General features: G+C 41.4%; 1 protein-coding gene across 13 annotated transcripts in view; it reads right to left on the bottom strand.

Annotated features, from left to right (window-relative positions):
* The window catches only part of LOC138245662 (protocadherin gamma-C3-like), an 830,748-nt gene that overhangs the window by 455,379 nt on the left and 353,309 nt on the right, over positions 1-22,060 (bottom strand). Inside the window, exon 1 of one of the 13 annotated variants that reach the window (XM_069199460.1) lies at positions 18,416-20,991. The exons of 11 other annotated variants lie outside the window; for them this stretch is intronic. In XM_069199460.1, coding sequence (XP_069055561.1) covers positions 18,416-20,821 — 2,406 coding nt within the window. In that variant the 5' untranslated portion in view covers positions 20,822-20,991. Of the gene's footprint in view, positions 1-5,605; positions 8,153-18,415; positions 20,992-22,060 lie in introns of those variants that run through there. One more of the 13 variants, XM_069199461.1, reaches the window with a different exon arrangement.

Here is a 22,060-nt window from a genome sequence, read left to right as displayed (position 1 = left end):
AACATTTAAAACACTGACTTATGATTAATAGAAATGGTTGAGTATCTTTTGAAGACCAAACATTGGTCTCCAGAAGACTAAATATAGTTCTGTCCTAACTAACGAAACTAGCAAAATCTGATACTCACCGCGACGTTCATGGCAGTAATTTGGTTAGGTACAGGGCGCATTGTGCTGTGATATGCAAGAGTCACCACACCCCTCCTCCAGAGCACTGAAGTTAAGGGCGGATTCAGGAAACTAAATGTCAGCTGCCCTTCAGACTACAGGAAATGATCTAGCATGACGGCCATTTAACCCTTCGATGTGGAGTGGCTTTAGGCACCTAATTATTTTTGAAAAAAGGAAAAGTGAATGACCTATGAAATGCTTGCATTAATGTCAACCACTGGTAATTACTTTGGGTCTCATTCCAATCAATTGTTTACTGTTTATCGTGGTGCTGGAGAAGAACCAACCATATCCAGATCAGGTTTAGCCCTGCACAGAAAGGAACAGTTCAGACAATGCCAAGCCACCTCCTCTCTGCCCAGAGATACAAACAATCATACAAACTTTGTGACTTTGCTGTGCCTCTTCTGTGAGATTCACTTTGAGTCCAGTTGCACAGAGTTGATCTAGCCAATGTTACGGAACCACAAAACCATTTTTGTCTGTAGTCAGATGATGGCATTGCCACCCACCGATTTGGTGATGCACATGGATGCCCAGAGAAGCAAAAGGTCCCTGTAGGAAGTGCTGATCTGCTGGCCAAAATAAACAATGATAGAAGCGAGGCTACCAAGTTCCCAATCAGAAACATAAATGAAAAAAATGCAGTGCTCAAGCATATCACAGAGAAGGAGTGAAAAAGGATTGCAGTAGGTGACTTCTATAACGGTGATGCAAGAGTGGTTGAACAGTTACGGTTCAACATACACAGGGTACCAGCATCACCATCCACCACTACATGTACTAGACATTTGTGGTAGAAAATACCAGGATAGGACACCATCTTGAGTATTGTACAGTCTTGTGTGGAGGTGTTACAAGTATGTCTGTAGGACATAAGGGCGTGACTTGCTTTCCTAAAGAAGATCACATATTTACAGCTAAGGATGCTGAGATATTCATAAAGCTTCCTGTATGGCTGAGAAGCATAGGTAGAAATGGATGCCTTAGTGGTAGGATGAAACAAAATGAACTTCCACGGGCAACAACATCTTACACAATACAGTCCACTTGCACTTTAGCACCCATGCCATGCAGCACACAACAGTAAACCCAATCTGATCCTAATGACACAACAAGCAAAGCTCCAGTAAGAATGGTGAGATCTACCAATAAGGTAACCAAGATAAGCACAATGAGCAAAGGCAACCACATGACAAGAAGAATAAAGCGGGACCAACACTGGTGCAAAAGAAGCAATCGGTGAGATGTTGCTTGCTTATGAAGGAGGGTTAATTCGATGACCCTTTGTCCCTGACTATTAATGACAAGATAGCAGGGGTTCTGGAAGACACTGTGATGCCAATAGCTTCAGGCCCCAATCTTTCGTACCAAAATCACAACATGCACTTAACTTTGACACAAGATCCTGCATTTGTTGCATTTTATTAATATCGACAAAACACACTTCATTTATAGCTGCACTGAAAATATTGACTATTTAATCTTTAGTAATAATAACATTTAAAAGGCAAGTTATTTCATTGTAGTTTTCCACTTATTTTCATGTTGTTCTTTTGAAGGAAAGATTTGTGTTGTGACAACATGTTGGGGTCGAGACTACCATGGATACCACTAACTGTCCTCTTGAGAGGGTGTGGTTTAATGAGATGGGAGCAACAGTCTCCAGTAAATAGTCTTGAGGTAGGGCTGCTGCTGTACTCATGAGCAATGCAGGAACATAGCGGCCACGAAAGCAGAATAAAATTGCCACCCTCTTTTTTTTTTTTTTTACAAATGGTTCTTTTCAGGGCAGTGCTGAGTCCCGTAAAAGAGAAAAGGCGTGGGCTCTCTTAATACTTCTCACCACAGTTTTCTATTTTTTTTAGATAAGAGTCAAAAGTACACAGAATGTGGATGTTTCACAAACAATTAGATCTATTCCATCTTTCACAAAGAACTTTTGTCAAAAACATACTAATTAAGTCTAATGCTCTTAGATCTAGCTTTATTTAAGCATAACCGTAAGTTTGAATTCCCCAAACATGTACATGCATTAAGCAATAATGTACAAAGCAAATGAATGCCCAGCTCCCGAAGCCCCACTCAGGTCATACAGTGCAGCATCAATGGAAAAAAAAAAAAACAAAAAAAAAAAACAATTGAACAACTCCACGTCACGGAAGAGGCTACTCAGCCACTGTAAACAGGTGAATGGTTTGTGATCTGTTTTTGTACATAGGACACAGCAGAACTGGTACGCCGGCAAGAAATGATACAGATTATGTTGAAACGTATATTCAGATCTGGCAGATTAACTCTAATTTAAACTCTTACATCTACAACACTGTATATTATTTTAGCTCAGGGGTCTTCAACCTTTTCTGTAATAAGAGCTACTTATGTTCAATGCTAATTATTCAGAGCCACTGCAAGTGATGGGATAGCTCACGCAAGACTTTCAGCAGTACCGCATCAGTGCATTAGGCAGTGCATTGCCAGCAGTGAAGTTAAAAAATAATAATATATATATATATATATATATATATATATATATATATATATATATATATATATATATATATCAATTTGGAAAGCATCTACATGGATAATGCTATGTGTGACAGTTCTCTCCAACTTAAATGTAAGCTTTAAATTTATTTTGAATAGTGAAACATTTTTCTCCAAACATCAGTATACGGGTCCTGAAAATACACAAATTTTTGTCTCAAATACATGCCTTTTAATTTTGGCAAACACATAATATTTCACCAAAGCAAAGGCTTTCGTGTTTATTAAGCTGAGCTGCACACAGAAGAGCTACTCACAGTTAGGTGGAGAGCTACTGGTAGCTCACAAGCTGCTCGTTGGAGGCACCTGTTCTAACTGAACATTCATAATCGCATAACTGGACCTCAGTGGACACAGCAATGCACCTGCCATCGCAATAACTTTTCTTAGGAAACACAATAGCCTTTTGCACACTCTAAATGACACTGTGCAAGCCAAGCACACTATCTGCTCATTTAAACCACGTACATCAAAGCAAACCACACAGCCTGTCTGCTCGAGATGCAGTTTGAGACCATGTGAAACCAATGACTTGTAAGCACACACTGACCAATGCTTACTAGGCCATTACCTCAAGTGCCCCCATCACAATGGATACTATTAGTTTTCAACAGTAGTATCTTTTAGGACCCCAGAAGAAGTCTGATAATGCACTAATTTGGATCTTTCTGATGCTCATGTAACATGCCTCGAAGCACTCTAGTGAAGCACTGTGATAAAAGGTGAAATGTGTTGTACTTGTACGACTAGGTTCATTTGAGAAGAAACAAAAAAGGAAGCGATGTTAAATGAATGCATCACAGTCTATGAAACAGTCACAAATTCCAAAATTATACTTTGCGACACATCTGACCGATTTCACCTGTGGTCGACATACTTCTGTGGCAAATGATTATGAATGATGACACACATGTGTTGGGCTCATAAATGCAATCTAACTCCAGAGAAAAGCAAAAGACCCCTTGAACATTTCCATTGAAACGCAATGCGATGCAAGGATTCCCTCATCTTCAATGATTAATTTCAAACATTGTGATGTTTTTTAATTATATATATATATCATAGTAGATTAAAGGAATGAAAGCAAACTATTTCTACATGAAAACGTATCACACCTAGGCAGTTTAAGAACTGCATGGCATTGCATACTTGAGTTCAAATAGATAGAGAGCAGCATCCCACGCAGCTACTAACTAGCATTTATACTCGGAAAACGAGTGCACAATTAACACACTGAAGTTACTTAGAAAACTGCATTCAGGAACCAGTTCTCTGGGATAGGGATCTTTTCTAAGGGAGAAGAGGCCTGAGATTACACCTACCCATTTGGCTCCCTTCCTGTTCTAGATGGTGGGGACCAGCCATACATTGATGAGGCGACATCTTCCCCCACGCATCTTGTGGGCAACGAAGCGTGACTCATCACATTTCTTGATTTGTGTAACAGTAGGCGCAAGACCCTGGCATGCAGAAAGTGGGTGACAGTGGGCATAGGGTCCATACTACATATCCCCTACTACGGCCACAGATTGGTTATGCTGTAGAGCGTGGAGAGTGGTGAGCTAAGCGGGTTCAGCAGAGAATCCACGCTTCCCTAGATTTCAGCTTCAAAATGTATTATTTGCAGGATGGATTGCTAACTGAGGTTGGAAACAGCCTATATGATTTTATTGGCTGTGCATTGTATGGTGTCAGTCATTTCAAGGGGGCAGCCTAGCATACCATACAGATGAGTTAAATGCACCGACCTGCACTAAAGGACATTTGGTGGATGACGAAGGTTGCCCAGAGCTTTCATCACAAGCCCGTTCAGGTAGCTGCATTTTTTGTGATCACAGTTTTACTTTTTGCCATTAACCACTTATGGCAGACTGGTGAACCCCAGCCTTGCTTATCTTTCAGCTTCTACGACACAGCTCTGTCCAACTATGGATGAAGGTGGAGGATGTGGTAAAAGAAGACAATGCTTCTTAAATGGAATTCTGGTGCATGTTCAGGTACAAGTACCCACTGTCACACAAAGTTGGTGGAACAAACTGCAGCTTTACTCTCACATGCAAGCGACCCCATTTCAATCATTAGGTCTATTTCAGTAAACTCCAAGGAAAGACTGCAAATGGACACTGTGTTCATTGTGCAGTTTGTCCACAGAAGTGGTAGTTACTTTTGTAATTCTCCACAAACTGTGACATAAGTATGATGCTTAATTGTCCTTCAGGAAGTATATGAGTGCAGGTAGAGAGTAAATTAGCCCGTTTCAGGTGATAGATCCATTTTGTCTATTTGAGTTCATATTCTTAAACTAATATCATGAATCCAACCAAGGATAAAACAAACACCGATTTTGTGTTTCGGCAATTGCATGCTCTGGGAGTGGGGGTCCCCCAGAAACGAAAATACAGCTGAACAAACACAGGCAGTACTGTAAGAGTGGAAGTTTGTTTACGTACAAAATCAAATGTGATCCCTCTGTTAACTTTTTAAAACACTCAATGAAAACACAAGAGACTTCCAAATTGGTTTATCAAAATTTACAGAAAGCAGTCGTTTGAAAGACAAGCAAAGGTTTTTAGCTTAATGTTCAAATATTAAGCCAATGGTCCATAAAGCTTGACACAGCTATTTACATAACACACAAACATGAGTGTGCGCGGACACACACAAACTATCATATTTATAGAGTGACATGATATAGCACTTGTTTTTGTAAAGTGCACATTTACCTATAGAAATCTTGGAGCTGAAGAATAAATTATGCAAATATTATCAAAGTTATAAGGAGTCTATCTGTCAGGCTAAAATGTGACACATTAAGTTCCTCGGGTGATGGATCAAATCTAAGCAGAAAGAATGAGACACCCAGACAACTGTAAACTTGCCTCACCTGTTCCAGAATCTCGTTGTCCACAGCCCCTCCAAGAGACTCTTGTACAATCCCAGAATTGTTTGCAGAAAGAAGACTTGGTTTGGGGAAAATGAACTCATTGTGTCCGGGCTCCAGGGCTACAGCGACCTCATAAGTGTAGGGCAGAGGCAGAGTCCCATTTTGGTAGTTGGATGAGAATCTCGGGTCTATGTGGGAGTAGAGTGGAGGACACAGAGACTCGAATATTCTGGGCTCTTTGGGTTTCCTACATCTGATAACCACTACAACCATCAGAGTTAAAGTGAACAAAAGTGAAATTAAAACTAAAGCTACAACTAAGTAGACCTTTAAGTTTGATTCGTTATCTGGGTTAATTTCCTGGTTTCTTAACTCCGGAAGTGCTTCTTCCATGTTTTCTGCAAACACAATATTCACAGAAACTGTGGCAGACAGGGATGGTTGCCCATTGTCCTTCACACAGATAACTACTTTCTGCTTGGTGAGATCTTTCTCGACCAAGGATCTTGTTGTCCTTATCTCTCCGTTATGTCTCCCAATTTTAAAGAGTTGTGATTCGGGGACATGGAGCAGGTGGTAGGAGAGCCAGGCGTTGTGTCCAGAATCAGCATCCACAGCCACCACCTTTGTTACAAGATAATCTGGACTGGAAGAAGGAGGGACCATCTCGAATAACATCAAGCCATCTGATCCGAGAGCAGGATAGAGGATTTCAGGAGGGTTGTCATTCTGGTCGATAATAAATACCTTCACAGTAACATTACTGCTGAGAGGAGGAGACCCAGAGTCCACGGCCTTCACCTGGAACTGAAATTCTTTGACTTGTTCAAAGTCATATGTGCGTTGAGCATAGATCACTCCAGTCTGGGAGTTAATGGAAATGTATGAAGAAAGAGGCGTGTCCTCCTTGAGATTACCCAATGAATATGTCACATGGCCATTTTGACCTGAATCCTGATCAGATGCATTTACCTGATAAATAGAAGCACCAGGTGCATTATTCTCGGAGGCATAAACTTGATACAATGGCTTTATAAAAACTGGAGGATTGTCATTTATATCAGATAATTGTAATCGGATAGTTCTACTTGTAGCCAGAGGAGAGGATCCTTTGTCAGTCGCAGTGACTGTGACATTGTATTCTGGGACAGTTTCCCTGTCTAAGGTGGTTGCAGTTACAAGACTGTAATATTTTTCAGATGATGATATTAATTTGAAGGGCAGGCGTTCTTGAAATTGACACCCAACCTCGCCATTAGCTCCAGAATCTTGGTCATCAACGTAGATTAGGGCCACAACTGTATCCGGTGGCGAGTTTTCTGGGACTGGATTGGTAATAGAAGTGAATGTTATTTCAGGAGCATTATCATTTTCATCAACAACTTCTATCAGTACAGGACAGTGAGCAACGAGACCCCCGCCATCCTTTGCTTCCACAGACATTGAGTAAGAACTGGTCTTCTCAAAGTCAAGGAGCCTTTTAAGTTTTATTTCTCCACTATCTGCGTCCAAGCTGAAGGTATTAAGAGCAGTATCTGAGATGCTGCTGAAAGAGTAAGAAATTAAGGAATTTATACTTTCATCCTTGTCTGCGGCTCTCACCTGAAGCACCACTGAGTTATTTGCTGCCCCTTCACTAATGCTGGCTCTGTAGCTCTGCTGACTGAACACCGGGAAATTGTCATTGGCATCAAGAACATTAATATGTATGTCTACTGTGCTGGACCTGACTGGATCTCCGCCGTCAGAAGCAGTCAAAATCACGTGATGATGACTTTGTTTTTCACGATCTAAGCTTTTCTCCAGTACTAATTCTGCATATTTGTAGCCAGCATTATTTCTCTTTTCTTCTAATGCAAAATATTGGTTAGCGCTCAGTTTATAGCTCTGCAGGGAATTGACGCCAATATCAGGATCGCGAGCATTTCCGAGGGTAATGCGCGCTCCCGGTAACGTGTTCTCAACAAGTTCCAAATCAAGCGATTTCTTTAAAAAGCTCGGGGTATTATCGTTAATATCTTGGATTCGCACTTCCACGTGAAATATGGTCAGAGGATTCTCCGCAACGGTCTGAAATTTGATGGAACAACTGACTGACTCCCCGCACAGTTCCTCCCTGTCTATTCTGTCTTTCACATGAAGATTCCCCGTTTCTGCGTTTAGTGTAAAATACTGATTCCCGGAAGCAGAAACAACACGAAGTTTCCTTTCAGAAAAGTCCCTCCTATTTAACCCCAAATCCTTCCCAATGTTCCCAACAACAGAACCGCTCTTCATTTCTTCGGCAATTGAATACTGTATTTGGCCAACAGCTGCCTCGCCGAGCCAGGAAAAGAAGAAAGACACCATTACTTGCCGGCTGACCATCATCTCTACTTCTCGCCGGCGGGCTCCCATTGCAGCTATAAGCGCTGCTCTCTTTTGTGTTCTTCAGAAAAATCCAGTCGTGAACGAGTTATCCGAGAAAATGAGTGTAAACAAATAATACGGCTTCAGTTCATACCAAGCAGTAGATGATGCAGCGTAAGCCTTCGTGAAAATGTGACTAAGGTAAACTCTTGCTGCAGAATGTCTGCTGATCTGGCTGATGACAACAATGTAGGAGGAGCCAGCACCAGCTTTGATATTGCATTGTATAATAGCGTCGCCATGTGGCTGAATTAGATAACTACATGCACACCACAAAATTATATATCGAAACCTAATACACCTAAAAACGAGGCTCCGTCAAAACGTACACAAACACAACACTATTGTAGTGAACACATTAAGCACAGGGTGACCAGAAATTTAAAGCCAAAACTAGGACATTTCACAAAAATAGAAGTACTACAAGTTTACTTCAGTCGAGCGCACAGAATGACAGCGCTCATCAGCACAGAATTAGAGAAGAGGCACTAAGCACATTAATATAATGCGACTTTTAAAGCTAGTTTAATGTATGTTAATTAAATTGCTTTCTGATAGCACCTGCTAAATATCTCTGCTTTGGAAAACCCAAAAAATCCTCCCAGTATTTCCAGGCGACCTTTTTGAAAAACCGGGACGTGAGTTACATTCCCAGAAATCTGCCGACACAGCTTGTGAAAAACAGGGACTGTCCCGGCAAATCAGGGACGCCTGGTCACCCTAATTAAAAATTTCAAACATTTTTCAACAATAGCTACATTTAAAAGGATTCGCACAAAGAAGCATTACCTGTGTATGCATCCACGTTCCTGGATGCCATTCTACTTAAATTAAATACACGGTAGTATGCTACATTCATTTATCGTGCACAACCCCGGCACAGCTGATGCATTTCAAAGACTGTTCTTGGGCAAGCACTGTATTTAGCAAGGTCACGTAACAAGTCCAGAGGTGCCAAAGGTACTCTGAGCATCTGGAGAAACTACAACATTCGAGCGGTTCTGTGACAGACACAAGTTGATCGAAGTTAAAACCGGATCATTTATTGAGTTGAGATTTTCTCCAGTGGTGCACCCCGATGGTCAAAAGTATATGACTAGGAAAAAGGACAAGAGGTAGTCAACAGCAAGAGTGATCAAGAGATTCAGTGTGAAGTTCGACTCTGTGAGAGGTGAGTGACTACTTATGCCAGGAAGTATTTCTGGCATGCTTTCTGCCAACATTATGATGAATGGAAGTGAATAAGGGAGAGGGGTCTGACCACCACCAAGTATTGTTTTACAACTTTTTTTTTAATATAACGGGGCCAGCTGACCTGATTACTCCAGCGTGAAGACCAACAATAAACAGTGCCGCTTCCGTGGACACCAGCCGTTGGTAAGGGAGTAAGGCATTTTGCCTACCGTTAGCATCAACTATCACAACTATAGTGATCAGATCATCTGATCCAGTTGAGCGAAGAGCTATCTCCACCCCAGAGGTGCCAAATGTGTTTATATGTGTAAGGGGATGGGAGCAGGCGGGGTAACTTGTATAACTTTTCTGTAGGGTTGTGATTATGTGCCACTAAAATAATGGCACAAAGACATTACTCTCAAAAATTGGATATCCAGCGGCACAAGCTTTAACTTTGATTTGCAATTGAACTTATCAAAGTTGAAGGGCTGAAGTGTATAAATCACACCATTTTCGAAATTAATTGATATATACAAAGAATACTCCAATTCGAGTGCCCTACCTGGCAATCAGTTCCAGGAGTCAGGGTCGCACTAGAAAACCAAGCATATAACAGGAATTGGTATCCTTGAACTCTTCTTTGTGTTCTGGTTCCCTCAAATATGCAGTGTATCTCAATGTGACTATATTATTATATAAACTACCAACTTAGTTTAGAGTACAATCTTCAAAATTCCTTTGTTTACAAACTGGTGCCTATTCCACAAAAGGCACGTTCTTCACAACTGATTTGGGGGCACAATCCAAAACCAAAGACATCAAAGAGATCTAGTGAATGACTCCTGAGCCTGTTTTTACTGGGGAAAGCAAGTGATATAAAAGTTTCATAATACTGTGTCAATCTAGCAGTAGTTTATGAAATCTATTTTGACTATCCGCAAGTCATTTGGGGATATGCTGTAACCAGGAGGCTAAGTAGTAAAAGTCCATATCCAGGACACCCTTCTACTCCCCATTGGGTAATTTCGGAGTGGATACTTTGATTCTAGGATGATCACTTGTCCATATCAGAGTACGTATCAGACCTATTTTCTGGAATTTGCTTCTTAGCAGTACACAGAATGTCCCTTTAAAACCATCAAATCATTTAGGAAGCACCTTCATTTTCACTGGTGCGACCCTGTCAATCACAGATAAAGGAAGATTTATTCAGAACGTCACAGATTCAAGTATGCAAAAAAAAGTACATGATCTATGTACAAGTGTGTATATGTGTCCTGAACATGTGGCAGTTTAATTCAGATACTTCAAATCACTAACTTTCCACTGTAGGAATAAACCTGTGAGAGATGTCACCCCCACTCTGATCCAGCACGCAAAGAGGAAATATCCAGATTTAGTTCAATTTGAATGAAGACCTGAAATGTATCTATCAAGCATTCCAATTTGTATGAAGACTTGAAATATATATCCAGCAGATTTACCAGTTGAGGCGTAGAGCAAACAGGGTCTTTAAAGTCTACCATAGTGTCATTGGCATATTTAAGATAACATACGTTTCAATCCACCAAACGTAATACTCCATTCCTCCACATGTAGTCTTAACATAATGGGCATGGGTTTCATTACTTGACAAAACAAGAGACAATGACAGGCAGTTCTGACAAGTGCCCTGTTCCAGAATCCATCATTCCAATTTTTCTTTTCGACTACTTAAGCTTGATGTCTTTTATGGAGTAGCCTAATACATTCCAGGTAATAGGTGTCAAAACAAAGCTTTTGGAACATGAAGTGCAACTTCACAGGTTTCAAATAATGATGGCTCTCACCTGGATCATGTTTTCCAGGACATATGTTTGTGGTTTAAAATGAATGTTTGAAAAGTTTATAATTGCTCACTCTGTGAACTGAATCCCCTTCCTCAATAACAATGGGCACCCTTTCACATTTTCTCGAGCAGCCAGACCTACATCTTGCCAGACTTGCCCCCTTCCTATACAACTTGTGTTGGAAGGACATGCATGAAAATCTGTCTGAAGGTGTGTACAACTCAAAATACAGACACACACACACACAGACACAGACACACACACACACACACATCACCATCTATATTTCTCCTTGCAATGTAGTCTGTTTAACTAAGACAGTAATTTCTTAATCCAATTTTGCAATACCCTGCATCAGTTATTGAATTACTACCAATGTCTAACATATGCAAACACTCCTGACAACCATATCATGGCTCTCCATTTAATAGTCCAAGAGGATGCCATATTACAGATATTAATGAAGTAATCATTAATAGTCTCTCCAATAGCAGTTCAAAAAACATATCTTCTAGTGGCTCCATCCTGAGCCTTTACTTACATCAAATATTTAGTAAACACTGGGGGGAGTGGTAAAAAAAGAATATTATCAGCATAGTGGGGCCTATTTATAAATCGCATTTTGCAGTGTGTTTTTTAGTACAACAAATGTTCTATAAAAATGCTAAAAAATGCTATTCACCAACATACACAGGGACGTTCCGCCTCAAATATCTTTTTCTGTGTGAAGATCTCCGCCAGAGTGTGGAGTCTAAGCACACATAAGTACACATTTTAGTAGTAAATGTGGGAGGGACAACAGAGTGTTTCTAACATGACTCTCTTCTGGGGGTTGAGACATGTAACTTTCCGTTTTTGAGTAACTTTACATACAGATTTTTTGAATAGCCAAATGCAGCAAAGTTACTCAAAAGTTAAGAGGAAGCTTACATGTGTGACTTACTCACAAGACTAATTTACCTTTGTGGATAGCCTTGGTTGAGTTTTTAACCACCGTGAAGAAATGGCTTGCCTAATAAAGATGTAATCTGCTCTACTATAGGAGTCATGGGTGTGAGCAAAAGGAGTATGTTAAATATCGGAGATGGTGCTCCTACCTCAAATCCAATGTTTACAACCCGTATACAGTATCCCCAAACTGCACAGAAAGTCGTTGGAAAGGGCTTAGCCTAGAAGTGGGGATTTGTAAAGCACACTGGACAATACACAATTTAAATACCTGTTTTTTACTAGTTCTAGAAAAAAAATGGGAAGCTCAGCACTGAATGAATGTACTTATTAAGTTGACATAGAAGTTGCCTGTCTAAATACTGTTTATCAATACGAGTCTTGGACATTTTTATTACATTGGCATTATCTCATGTAATTTCAGTCACTTCGTGTTAGAGGTCCAAAATCTAGCAGATAACTTATTTTACACTAAAATGTAGCATCAAATGCCGGTTTTGCATTTTACATAATTACATTTCAGTTCATGTGTTTTTCCAGAATTTTCACATAATTATGTAAAAGGAAACTACACACATTTCACACACTCCTAACAAGCTCTTGTCCTCAGAGTCTGACTTTTATTTTAACTGTCCTTCACCTAGAGGAGAAACCTGGCTGTACCAGATAGAAAAAAAGAAAAACCCACACACCGTTGTCGAAAACATCCCAATTGTGGAGGTCATTAGCTTTTTTGTTTATCAAAAACAAACTACCACTTAGAAAGTTTATTTTTTTTTTAAAACAAAAAAGTTTGGTAAGTGGCAATCTGAAAGAGGCCCACCGCACACCAATCTTGAAGTACCTTCAGAGGACCCACTTTCATGGTGGTTTCTCTGAAAACACAGAAATCACAGCTAGTCCGACAGTGAACATTAAATCACCTGGCAAGAATAATGTCCTCCATCACTCTGACGGAGAGTGGGTTGCCTGCCATACTTTAAATCAAGCCATACTTTTTTTTAACTTTCATGTGTAAAACAAGTTACAAAACATTGATTAACCAAAGCCCCAAGCCAGAACTAATAAAAAAAAAAAAAGGAAAATAAACCCAACGAAAAAAACAATAACATGACATGGTTTAGAGTCTATGTGCTGTGGACTGATCAAATAGGAGGAGTTCCAATGAAGCAGCTTGAGCCCCACCTTAACACCAGGCCTTCCCCCACTGAGTGATGCCACAAGTCTGCAAGCAATATATTTAATTATTTCAGTAGTGTGCATTGTTTTACTGGATTTGTCCCACTCTATAATTAAAAAATGACACAGTCCAAAACACAATGAAACTGGAGTTCTAGGACCAATTAGGCACCCAAGTGTATGCTGTGCGCAACTCCTAACTGAAGTTTCATCACAATATTTATAGTAGAAAAACTGTAGCTCATAAGGTGAAATGGCTGCAAAGTCCCTGCAACACTAGCACTCTCACCAGGGTTTTAATAATGTATTGTCCTCTGTGACACAGCAGAGTGACAAGCTCCATGGATCATTAGAAGGTGACTTCCAGCCATACAGAACATGCAGGAAGTGTCTTAAGAGGAGACGGATGAGCAACCATCTGGTACTCCACCTAGCAACTCTTCACGATAAGAAGTGTGAAAATCAATGCTCAATAAGGATACCGTAGTGCAAAGTGCCCACTTGAACCACAGTGCAGGCCTGGCCATGGAGACCAATCTGTGATGGTCAAGGCAGGGAAAAAGAATTTGCAGGTGTCGCATGAAGCTGGGTCAGACAGGAGAGGTTTTCTGTGCACATGAAGACTTTATACAGCATGTCACCAACAGGCATCTTCCCTCCTATTGACCATATCTGCTGCTCATTACTACATGGCCTGCTCTACTGGAAGCTGGGAGCACCGTTACACTGGCACAACTTGGTTCAAAAACGGCCCCATAAAGTATGTGATGCTCAGGAGCACCAAAGAAATTATACTGCAAAACAGTACTGAGTAGCCTAAGTGGGCTTGGTTAACTTTAGGGGATTGCAATACTCCTCAGAGATATTCTGATAAAGTATTACCATTGCTGCAAAGTCAAGCCTTTGTATCAGATTCAGTAAGAACCCTCAGTCAGAGGGGATAGGCAAGTACAGAGTACTGTGAAAACTCTATGGTAAACATTAGAGGCAGAGACTACTGTATTGTAAAACACCAGGTACAGAATTTGCTGTTATTTCCTTGCAAACATTTTGCCATGTTTGTGTTTAGTATGTAATTGTGTGTAGTGATTAAAGTATGTTTCCTCTATACAAGCAGAAGCACTGTCTGTGCAATAATACCTGTTGTGTGTTGTACCGAGATCTGAATGTCTAGCCCAAAACCACCACCATGAGTAAGTTTTGTATTTCTCTACTTTGCTACCCTAAGGGCTAAGGGTGAGGGCACTTTTTGCTTAGATATGGGTCTATTACAAGAAGGTCTCAAGAAGCAGAGGTAAATGACACTTGTTGTCACACTGGAGCCCACAAACTCCTGCCCCGAGACTCTTCGAACTAGGTCCCACACCTTGTCAGTACTCAATGATGCCTCTGTAAACAAAGGCTGGAGTCTTAGTAGAGATTTTAGAATACATTGCTACCACAGAACACATGTCCTCTCCAATGTTATTTTATTACAAGTGTGTTGTAGATCACTAAGCTCCTTATTTAAAGTTTGTCAGACCACTTACTCATTCACAAATGTGATGGAAATCATGTCCACTGATTAACAGCTACCATAGGACATAATGAACTTCTAGTAAGGCAGACGGGATATCCATCATGATAGTGATGAAGTAACCTGACCACGAAACTCTAAATCAGGCCAGAGGCTACTGAAAGATGCAGTCCTGTAACCTCAACACCAGGATGAGTTGTATATAGTTATAGCTGTGTTGGCAATTTCTTAGAGCCATTGCATTGTGTGGCCCACATTTATGTTATCAAATACCTTTTCTGTAGTTTGCAGGGAGAACTAATAAATGCATATATTCTTCATTTACCCAAAACTGATTATGCTCTATAACAATACAATTAAGGACATTGTTGTCCCTTCTTCTTTCAAGAAAGGACATTTTCTATTTTGTTCCAAAACCGGCAAAGACCCCTGAATACCTGCATCTTAATGGCCACTCATTTATTAAACACAGATTGTAAATATTGAAGAAAATCCTATTTAGAAGGCTAGCTTTAATAGTCCCCAATACAGTGCATAATAATCAAACCTTACGTATCAGTTGGCTCGCCTGCAGTTAGATGGCAAGAAGGCATTCGACTCACGAGCACATCTTCTACCACAATGTTAAAACAATGGCAGAATACAGCGTTTATACATGAAGAGTGGAAGCAGAACACATCCTCTTTTACCAAGAGCAGAGAAAAGTACACATCCGAGGTGAAATAAATTAAATGTACACATTTTACACCACGTTAGAAATAGAATGGTGATCCACAATGTACCTTAAACTTGCAATGTGCTCCTACCTTTGTCTTCACTTACAGCTTAAATCCTCCATGAAAATCTATAATGCGGAAGATAGAGTATGAGAAGAATTTCTGGACCCTGAAGCGCCCCTCTGATCATATAGTACAGGTTAAATGCAAAAGGCAATCAATTTATTTCTAATCTGTAAATGCCCCGATAGAGACTCCGCTGTCACAATAAATATGTGAATGGCTTATTCTACATTAATATTTATGCTAGCAGGCCATGCTAACTAGACTGATAGTTCTGTGCGAGGGAGGGTGTAAGGCTACCTGACGGAAGGGACAGTCAAGAGATTAACCAGGGGCAGCAACCGAGACTGCCAACATTGAGGCTTGCAGGGCTGCATCAGAATCACATTCCCTGGCCGCTGGTTGGCCACTGGGCAGGTAAACACATTAGGATTTTACCCTATATGGTTATGTGAATTTTCTATTTGGCTTTTTTTTCCCCTAAGGAAGAGTAGTGGAGCAGTCGTGTGGAGGAGGCTTGGGGTTAGGCCCCTACCATGACTATTCCCTGGGTCTCTATGGGTGCACTTTTAACACAGCCCAGCGGTTATTCAGGAGATGGTACGAGGGTGAAGGGATCAAGATATGCCCAATCTATAAACATCTATCCTACAAAGGGTTCTGGGGGGAATTCCATTTTGGTTAACTCTGGCATACTTTAGATCCAACTTACTGGTTGGCGTTAAATTGCCTCCCCTGGTATGGGGAAGTGGCTGAGTTTGAATTTTGTAAGTACTTAGCAACTAGAGTCTGAGGTCCCAGGTCCAGTTTTCATGGGGATGGCGCTTGAAATGTCAAATATACGATTAACAATGATGTGGATAAATTCTGACTAGAATGGATGATTTCAATACCCATGATCAAGAAATGTTGATTATATGTCTTTTGGAAAAAAACGGTCTGAAAATGAGTACTTCTCAAAAACAATTTTGGTGGTTACATGCTATTTCATTGCTTTGCTGCTAGAGTGTGGTGGTGCATGGGGTTGGTTTAGTTCATTTATGCAGGTGCCGGCCCCACTCATCCTCGGGGTGTCCCTTGCCCAATATTTTCATTGTGAAACTGTTTCAATCGTCATAGACTACATGTGCTATACTGAACTTAAAATGTAAAATACAGTATATTTCACTAACTGAAAAATCACGGTCACATTACTAAACTTTTCTATAAACTCGTTTTCACCTAAAATACACACATCAACAACCAATGTTCCTATGACGAGTACCCTTAGTTTTTGACATTATAAGCTGAATACAATATTAGGTATGTCCACCTACCACATTATACTTAGCTAGCACAAGGTTTGCTCGTTGAGATTTTTAACATCAAAGCAAGTGTCACTACATACGTGTCAATCAGATGATTTCTGATAAATCAAAATATACACTGACGTATAAAAACACCAATGTTAGCGGCTAGTGCGCACTGAATGTGGTTCACTAATCCACTACTATTACTGACCCCACAACAAGATTAACCTTGAAATTAATTTTCAATTAGTGCTACCGTGCAAAAAACAAGAAAAGTTAGTCAGAGTATGTCGATAAAGCATTCACCTGATACATCAGCATCCTTAATAGCAAGAATGGTACAATCAAATACAGCGCTAAACAAACCCTTTGGCTCATCAATCACATGTTGATTCGGCCAACAGGCCTATTTAAAGTATGACAAAATGATCTCACAACTCGTGTAAAATAAGCAAGTAGAAGGGTGTGCAGGAACAGCCAATTGGATGCCAACATTTAACCTGAACCACAGGGTGGCCTTTGCAGTCACAGTTCACTTTAAAGTCAGGAACGCAGAATGTCTACGTAACTTCAAGGTTTACTTTACAGTTTAATGATATATGTAAGTTGATTAAACAACTGAGAGTAGAATGAATTTATGCTGCGTTCTTTGGGCAACTCTTACAGTCTGGCTAAACCAGAGGCACGCGCCGGCAAATTATAGCTATAAATCACTGTAAACCATAGAGATTAGTTAAAAGCACAGAAAGGATGTCCAGTGCTTTAGTCACAAGTCTGTTTGAGAAATTTGAGTTTTTGCTGAACTTGATTTACCTTTTGTCATTAACAGTGGACAATGAAGTACAAAAGTCCTGTCCTGATTATGTGAGAGCTCAGTACCACACTGTTTGCCCATCAATGATTTCTGTGGTGTGTACCAATGGTGCAAATGCTATCTAATCATTAGAGACATACACGCTGGAACACAAGCATTATTGCCATTCAGTGATGCTTAAGCATACAGCAGCTCTGCTCTCTAATGACAGCTATTTGAACTCTCAGTCATGCCAACTTGAAAGATATCAGTAAAAGTCCAGTGTGGCAAGAACATGAAAAGATATTTGCTTAGAATCTTCTCCACAGAGCTGTCTGCACATATAGCTCTCCAAAAACTGAGACAGAAAACATGGTACCTAAATATATGGGATGCATGTCAGGACTTGGGGATGGGAAAATGGCCTCTGAGAGCGAAAGGAACTAGGTAGGGAATATTCCGCATAAGCTCACACTTCCAAAACAATTTTCTTAACTTTTTGTTCAATCAATTCTCACCTAACTTGTGTTTTTACATTTGGATCTAGCTAGGGATTAGCAGCACCAGAAATTAGTCAGGCAGACAGTTCGTTAAGTTATGAACATATGTGTTATAGTCTAACTAATTAGAAGTAGACTTTTCTAAACAATGGTTGTAAACTGAAGAACCTTTAGCCTTATTTTACTGATAAAATTTACAGACTGACAGACAAATAAGGTGTGATCCGCTTCATTGTCAGGCATACAAAAGTATCCCATTTAAGAAAGAAAATCAAAGGGCCATATTTGCTTAGCCAATCACTTCAATAACACAAGCAGACACACACAAACATAAAAACACACACAAAAAAGAAACTCAGTAACTTCCACAGAATTGCCTAAACTTGACTCACCTGTTCCAGGCTCTCCTTGTCTGTATTCCCGCCAATAGACTCTTGTACAATACCAGAATCATCTGCAGAAAGAAGACATGGCTTGGGAAAAATGAACTCATTTTGTCCGGACTCCAGAGCTACAGCGATCTCATAAGAGTAGGGTAGTGGCAGAGTCCCATTTTGGTAGTTGGATGAGAATCTCGGGTCTAAGTGAGAGTAGAGTGGAGGACACAGAGACTCGAGTTTTGTGGGTTCTTTGAGTTTCCTACATCTCATAACCACTACAACCATCAGGGTTAAAGTGAACAAAAGTGAAATTAAAGCTAATGCTACAACTAAGTAGACCTTTAAGTTTGATTCATTGTCTGGGTAATTCTCCTGGTTACTTAATTCCGGAAGTGCTTCTTCCATGTTTTCTGTAAACACAATATTCACAGTAACTGTGGCAGACAGGGATGGTTGCCCATTGTCCTTCACGCAGATAACTATTTTCTGCTTGGAAAGATCTTTCTCGACCAAGGGTCTTGTTGTCCTTATCTCTCCGTTATGTGTCCCAATTTTAAAGAGTGTTGATTCGGGGACATGGACCAGGTGGTAGGAGAGCCAGGCGTTGTGTCCAGAATCAGCATCCACAGCCACCACCTTTGTTACAAGATAATTTTGGTTGGAAGAAGGAGGGACTATCTCGAATAACATCAAGCCATCTGATCCCAGAGCAGGATAGAGGATTTCTGGTGAGTTGTCATTCTGATCGATAATAAATACCTTCACAGTAACATTACTGCTGAGAGGAGGAGACCCACAGTCCACGGCCTTCACCTGGAACTGAAATTCTCTGACTTGTTCAAAGTCATATGAGCGCTGGGCATAGATCACTCCAGTCTGGGAGTTAATGGAAATATAGGATGAAAGTTGCGTGTCCTCCTTGAGATTACCCAATGAATATGTCACATGGCCATTTTGACCCGAATCCAGATCAGATGCATTTACCCAATAAATAGAAGCACCGGGTGCATTGTTCTCTGGGACATACACTTGGAAGGATGGCTTGAAAAAAACTGGAGGATTGTCATTTATATCAGATAACTGTAATTGGATAGATCTGCTAGTAGACAGAGGAAAGGATCCTTTATCAGTGGCAGTGACTGTGATACTGTATTGTGGGACAGCCTCTCTGTCCAAGGAAGTTGCAGTCACAAGACTGTAATAATTTTCAGATGATGATATTAATTTAAAGGGCAGATGCTGTGCAATCTGACACTCGACCTCGCCGTTATCTCCAGAATCTTGGTCGTGAACATTTATAAGAGCCACAACTGTATCTATTGGTGAGTTTTCTGGGACTGTATTAGTGATGGAAGTAAATGTTATTTCAGGAGCATTATCGTTTTCATCCATAACCTCGATCAGCACCCGACAGTGAGCAACATGGCCCCCTCCATCCTTTGCTTCCACAGATATTCTGTAAGAACTGGTCTTCTCAAAGTTGAGAAGCCCCTTAAGTTTAATTTCTCCAGTTTCTGCATCTAACCTGAAAGTGCTAAGTGCACTGGCTGAGATGCTGCCGAAAGAGTAGGTAATTTTGGAATTTGAACCTTCATCCTCGTCCGTGGCTTTCACCTGAAGCACCACTGAGTTATTTGCTGCCCCTTCACTAATGCTGGCTCTGTAGCTCTGTTGACCGAACACTGGTAAATTGTCATTAGCATCAAGAACATTAATATTAATATCCAGGGTGCTCGATCTGTTTGGATCTCCTCCATCAAAAGCGGTCAGAACTAAGTGGTGACGACTTTGTGTTTCTCGGTCTAATCCTTTCTCCAGAACCAGCTCTGCATATTTGTACCCGTCACTGCTTTCCGTTTCTTCGAGGATAAAATGTTGGTTACTGCTCAGTTTATATCCCTGGAGGCTGTTGATGCCAATGTCAGGATCGCGGGCATTTCCGACAGCAATGCGTGTTCCCGGCAACGTGGACTCCAAGATGTCTAAATCAACAGCAAGCTTTAAAAACATGGGTCTATTGTCGTTGATATCCTGAATGTGGACTTCCACGTGAAATATTGTCAAGGGATTCTCCACAACGGTCTGCAATCTGATGTAGCAACTGTCTGACTCCGCGCACAGTTCCTCCCTGTCTATCCTCTCATTCACTTGCAGCGTCCCAGCATCTGCGTTTAATGCAAAATAGTGCTCCCCAGTAGCAGCAACAATACGCACTTTTCTTTCATGGAAATCCCTCATATTTAGCCCCAAGTCCTTCCCAAGGTTTCCTACAATTGAACCCCTCTTCATTTCTTCAGCAATCGAGTACTGTATTCGTCCTGTAACTTGCTCACAAACGAAAAAAAGCAACAGAAACGCCATTACTTGCCGTCTGCCGCTCAGGTCCGCTTCCCCCGGGCGGGCTCTCATTCCAGCCATAAGCAGCTCTCCTCACTTCAGAGTGAACACTCGGAAGCATTCAGGCTTGAAGGAGTGATCCAATGAAATCAACGTGAGAAAAATAAGTCTTCACAGCATACCGAGAGTTGGAAATGATCCACTGTGAAACCCGCTAAAAATGCAACCCTGCGAAAAATTCTCGCTGCTGATCTGTCCTGCTCTCTGAACGACCGTGCGATGACTACATTGTAGGAGGTGCCAGTTTCAGATCTTGCATTATATTGTATAACAGTGTCGCCACGTGGCCATATATTAGAACTACATCTTACATCTAAGTTATGAGCTGAAAACCATTCAAAACAATGTTCAGTTGGAGCATATGTAAACGAAACAATGTTCGTTTGGACACATTCAGCATTTTAAATGGCACCCTCTATACATACTATGGACATTTAACATGATTTACACACTTAAGGGCCTATTCACAGGTCCATTCCTGCTCTCCCTGTCTGCTGCCAGCGGCCACAGGCCTGCCAGACCTGACGGTCGACTAGTAGCACACAGCGCCGTATCTGTGCCTAGGCTATGCCTCAGCTTGGGCCAGGGTCAAGGACTCCTGCCCAGGAGCCTTGACGGCTAGCTTGTCCCCTTTCTGGTTCGCCGCCCCCTGCTCCCACACTTCGTTTCCCGCTTTTTTCCTGCTCCCCCACCTCCCGAGCACCCTTCTCAGGGCCTATTTAAGGAAGCAGCAGCAGCGTGGCTCCATTGAGCAGGTCCATCCCTGCTCTAATTGTCTTCTGCCATCAACCACGGGCATGCCAGACCTGCTAGTCGACCAGCAACAGGAAGTGCCAGGTCTCTGCCCAGAGTTTCTATCCAGGCTATGCCTCAGCTGGGGCTTGCACCAAGGTCTCCTGTACAGGAACCCTGACAGCTGGCTTGCCCCCTCTCAGGTCTCCAGCCCCCCACTCCACTTCCTGGTATTTCTTCCTGCTCTCCTGCCTCCCCCACCCAGCGTCCCTCCCCTCTCTCAGGACCTATTTAATGGAGGCTGCAGTGCTGCTCCATTGAGCAGGTCCATCCCTGCCTGCTGTCAGTGACCACAGGCCTGCCTGACCAGACGGTCACCTAGCAGCAGGAAACATCAGGTCTCTGCCCATGCTTTCTGCCGAGGCTCTGACTCTGCTTGGGCCAGCGCCAAGATCTCTTGCCCAGGGGCCTTGATAGCTGGCTTAGCCCCTCTTTCTGTTCCCCCGACTACCCGATCCACTTCCCGCT

This window comes from Pleurodeles waltl, chromosome 7 (genome assembly GCF_031143425.1).
Source record: "Pleurodeles waltl isolate 20211129_DDA chromosome 7, aPleWal1.hap1.20221129, whole genome shotgun sequence".
Taxonomy (NCBI): Eukaryota; Metazoa; Chordata; class Amphibia; order Caudata; family Salamandridae; genus Pleurodeles; species Pleurodeles waltl.
The sequence above is the reverse complement of the archived record's forward strand: the minus strand, read 5'-3'. Positions and strand labels throughout refer to the sequence as shown.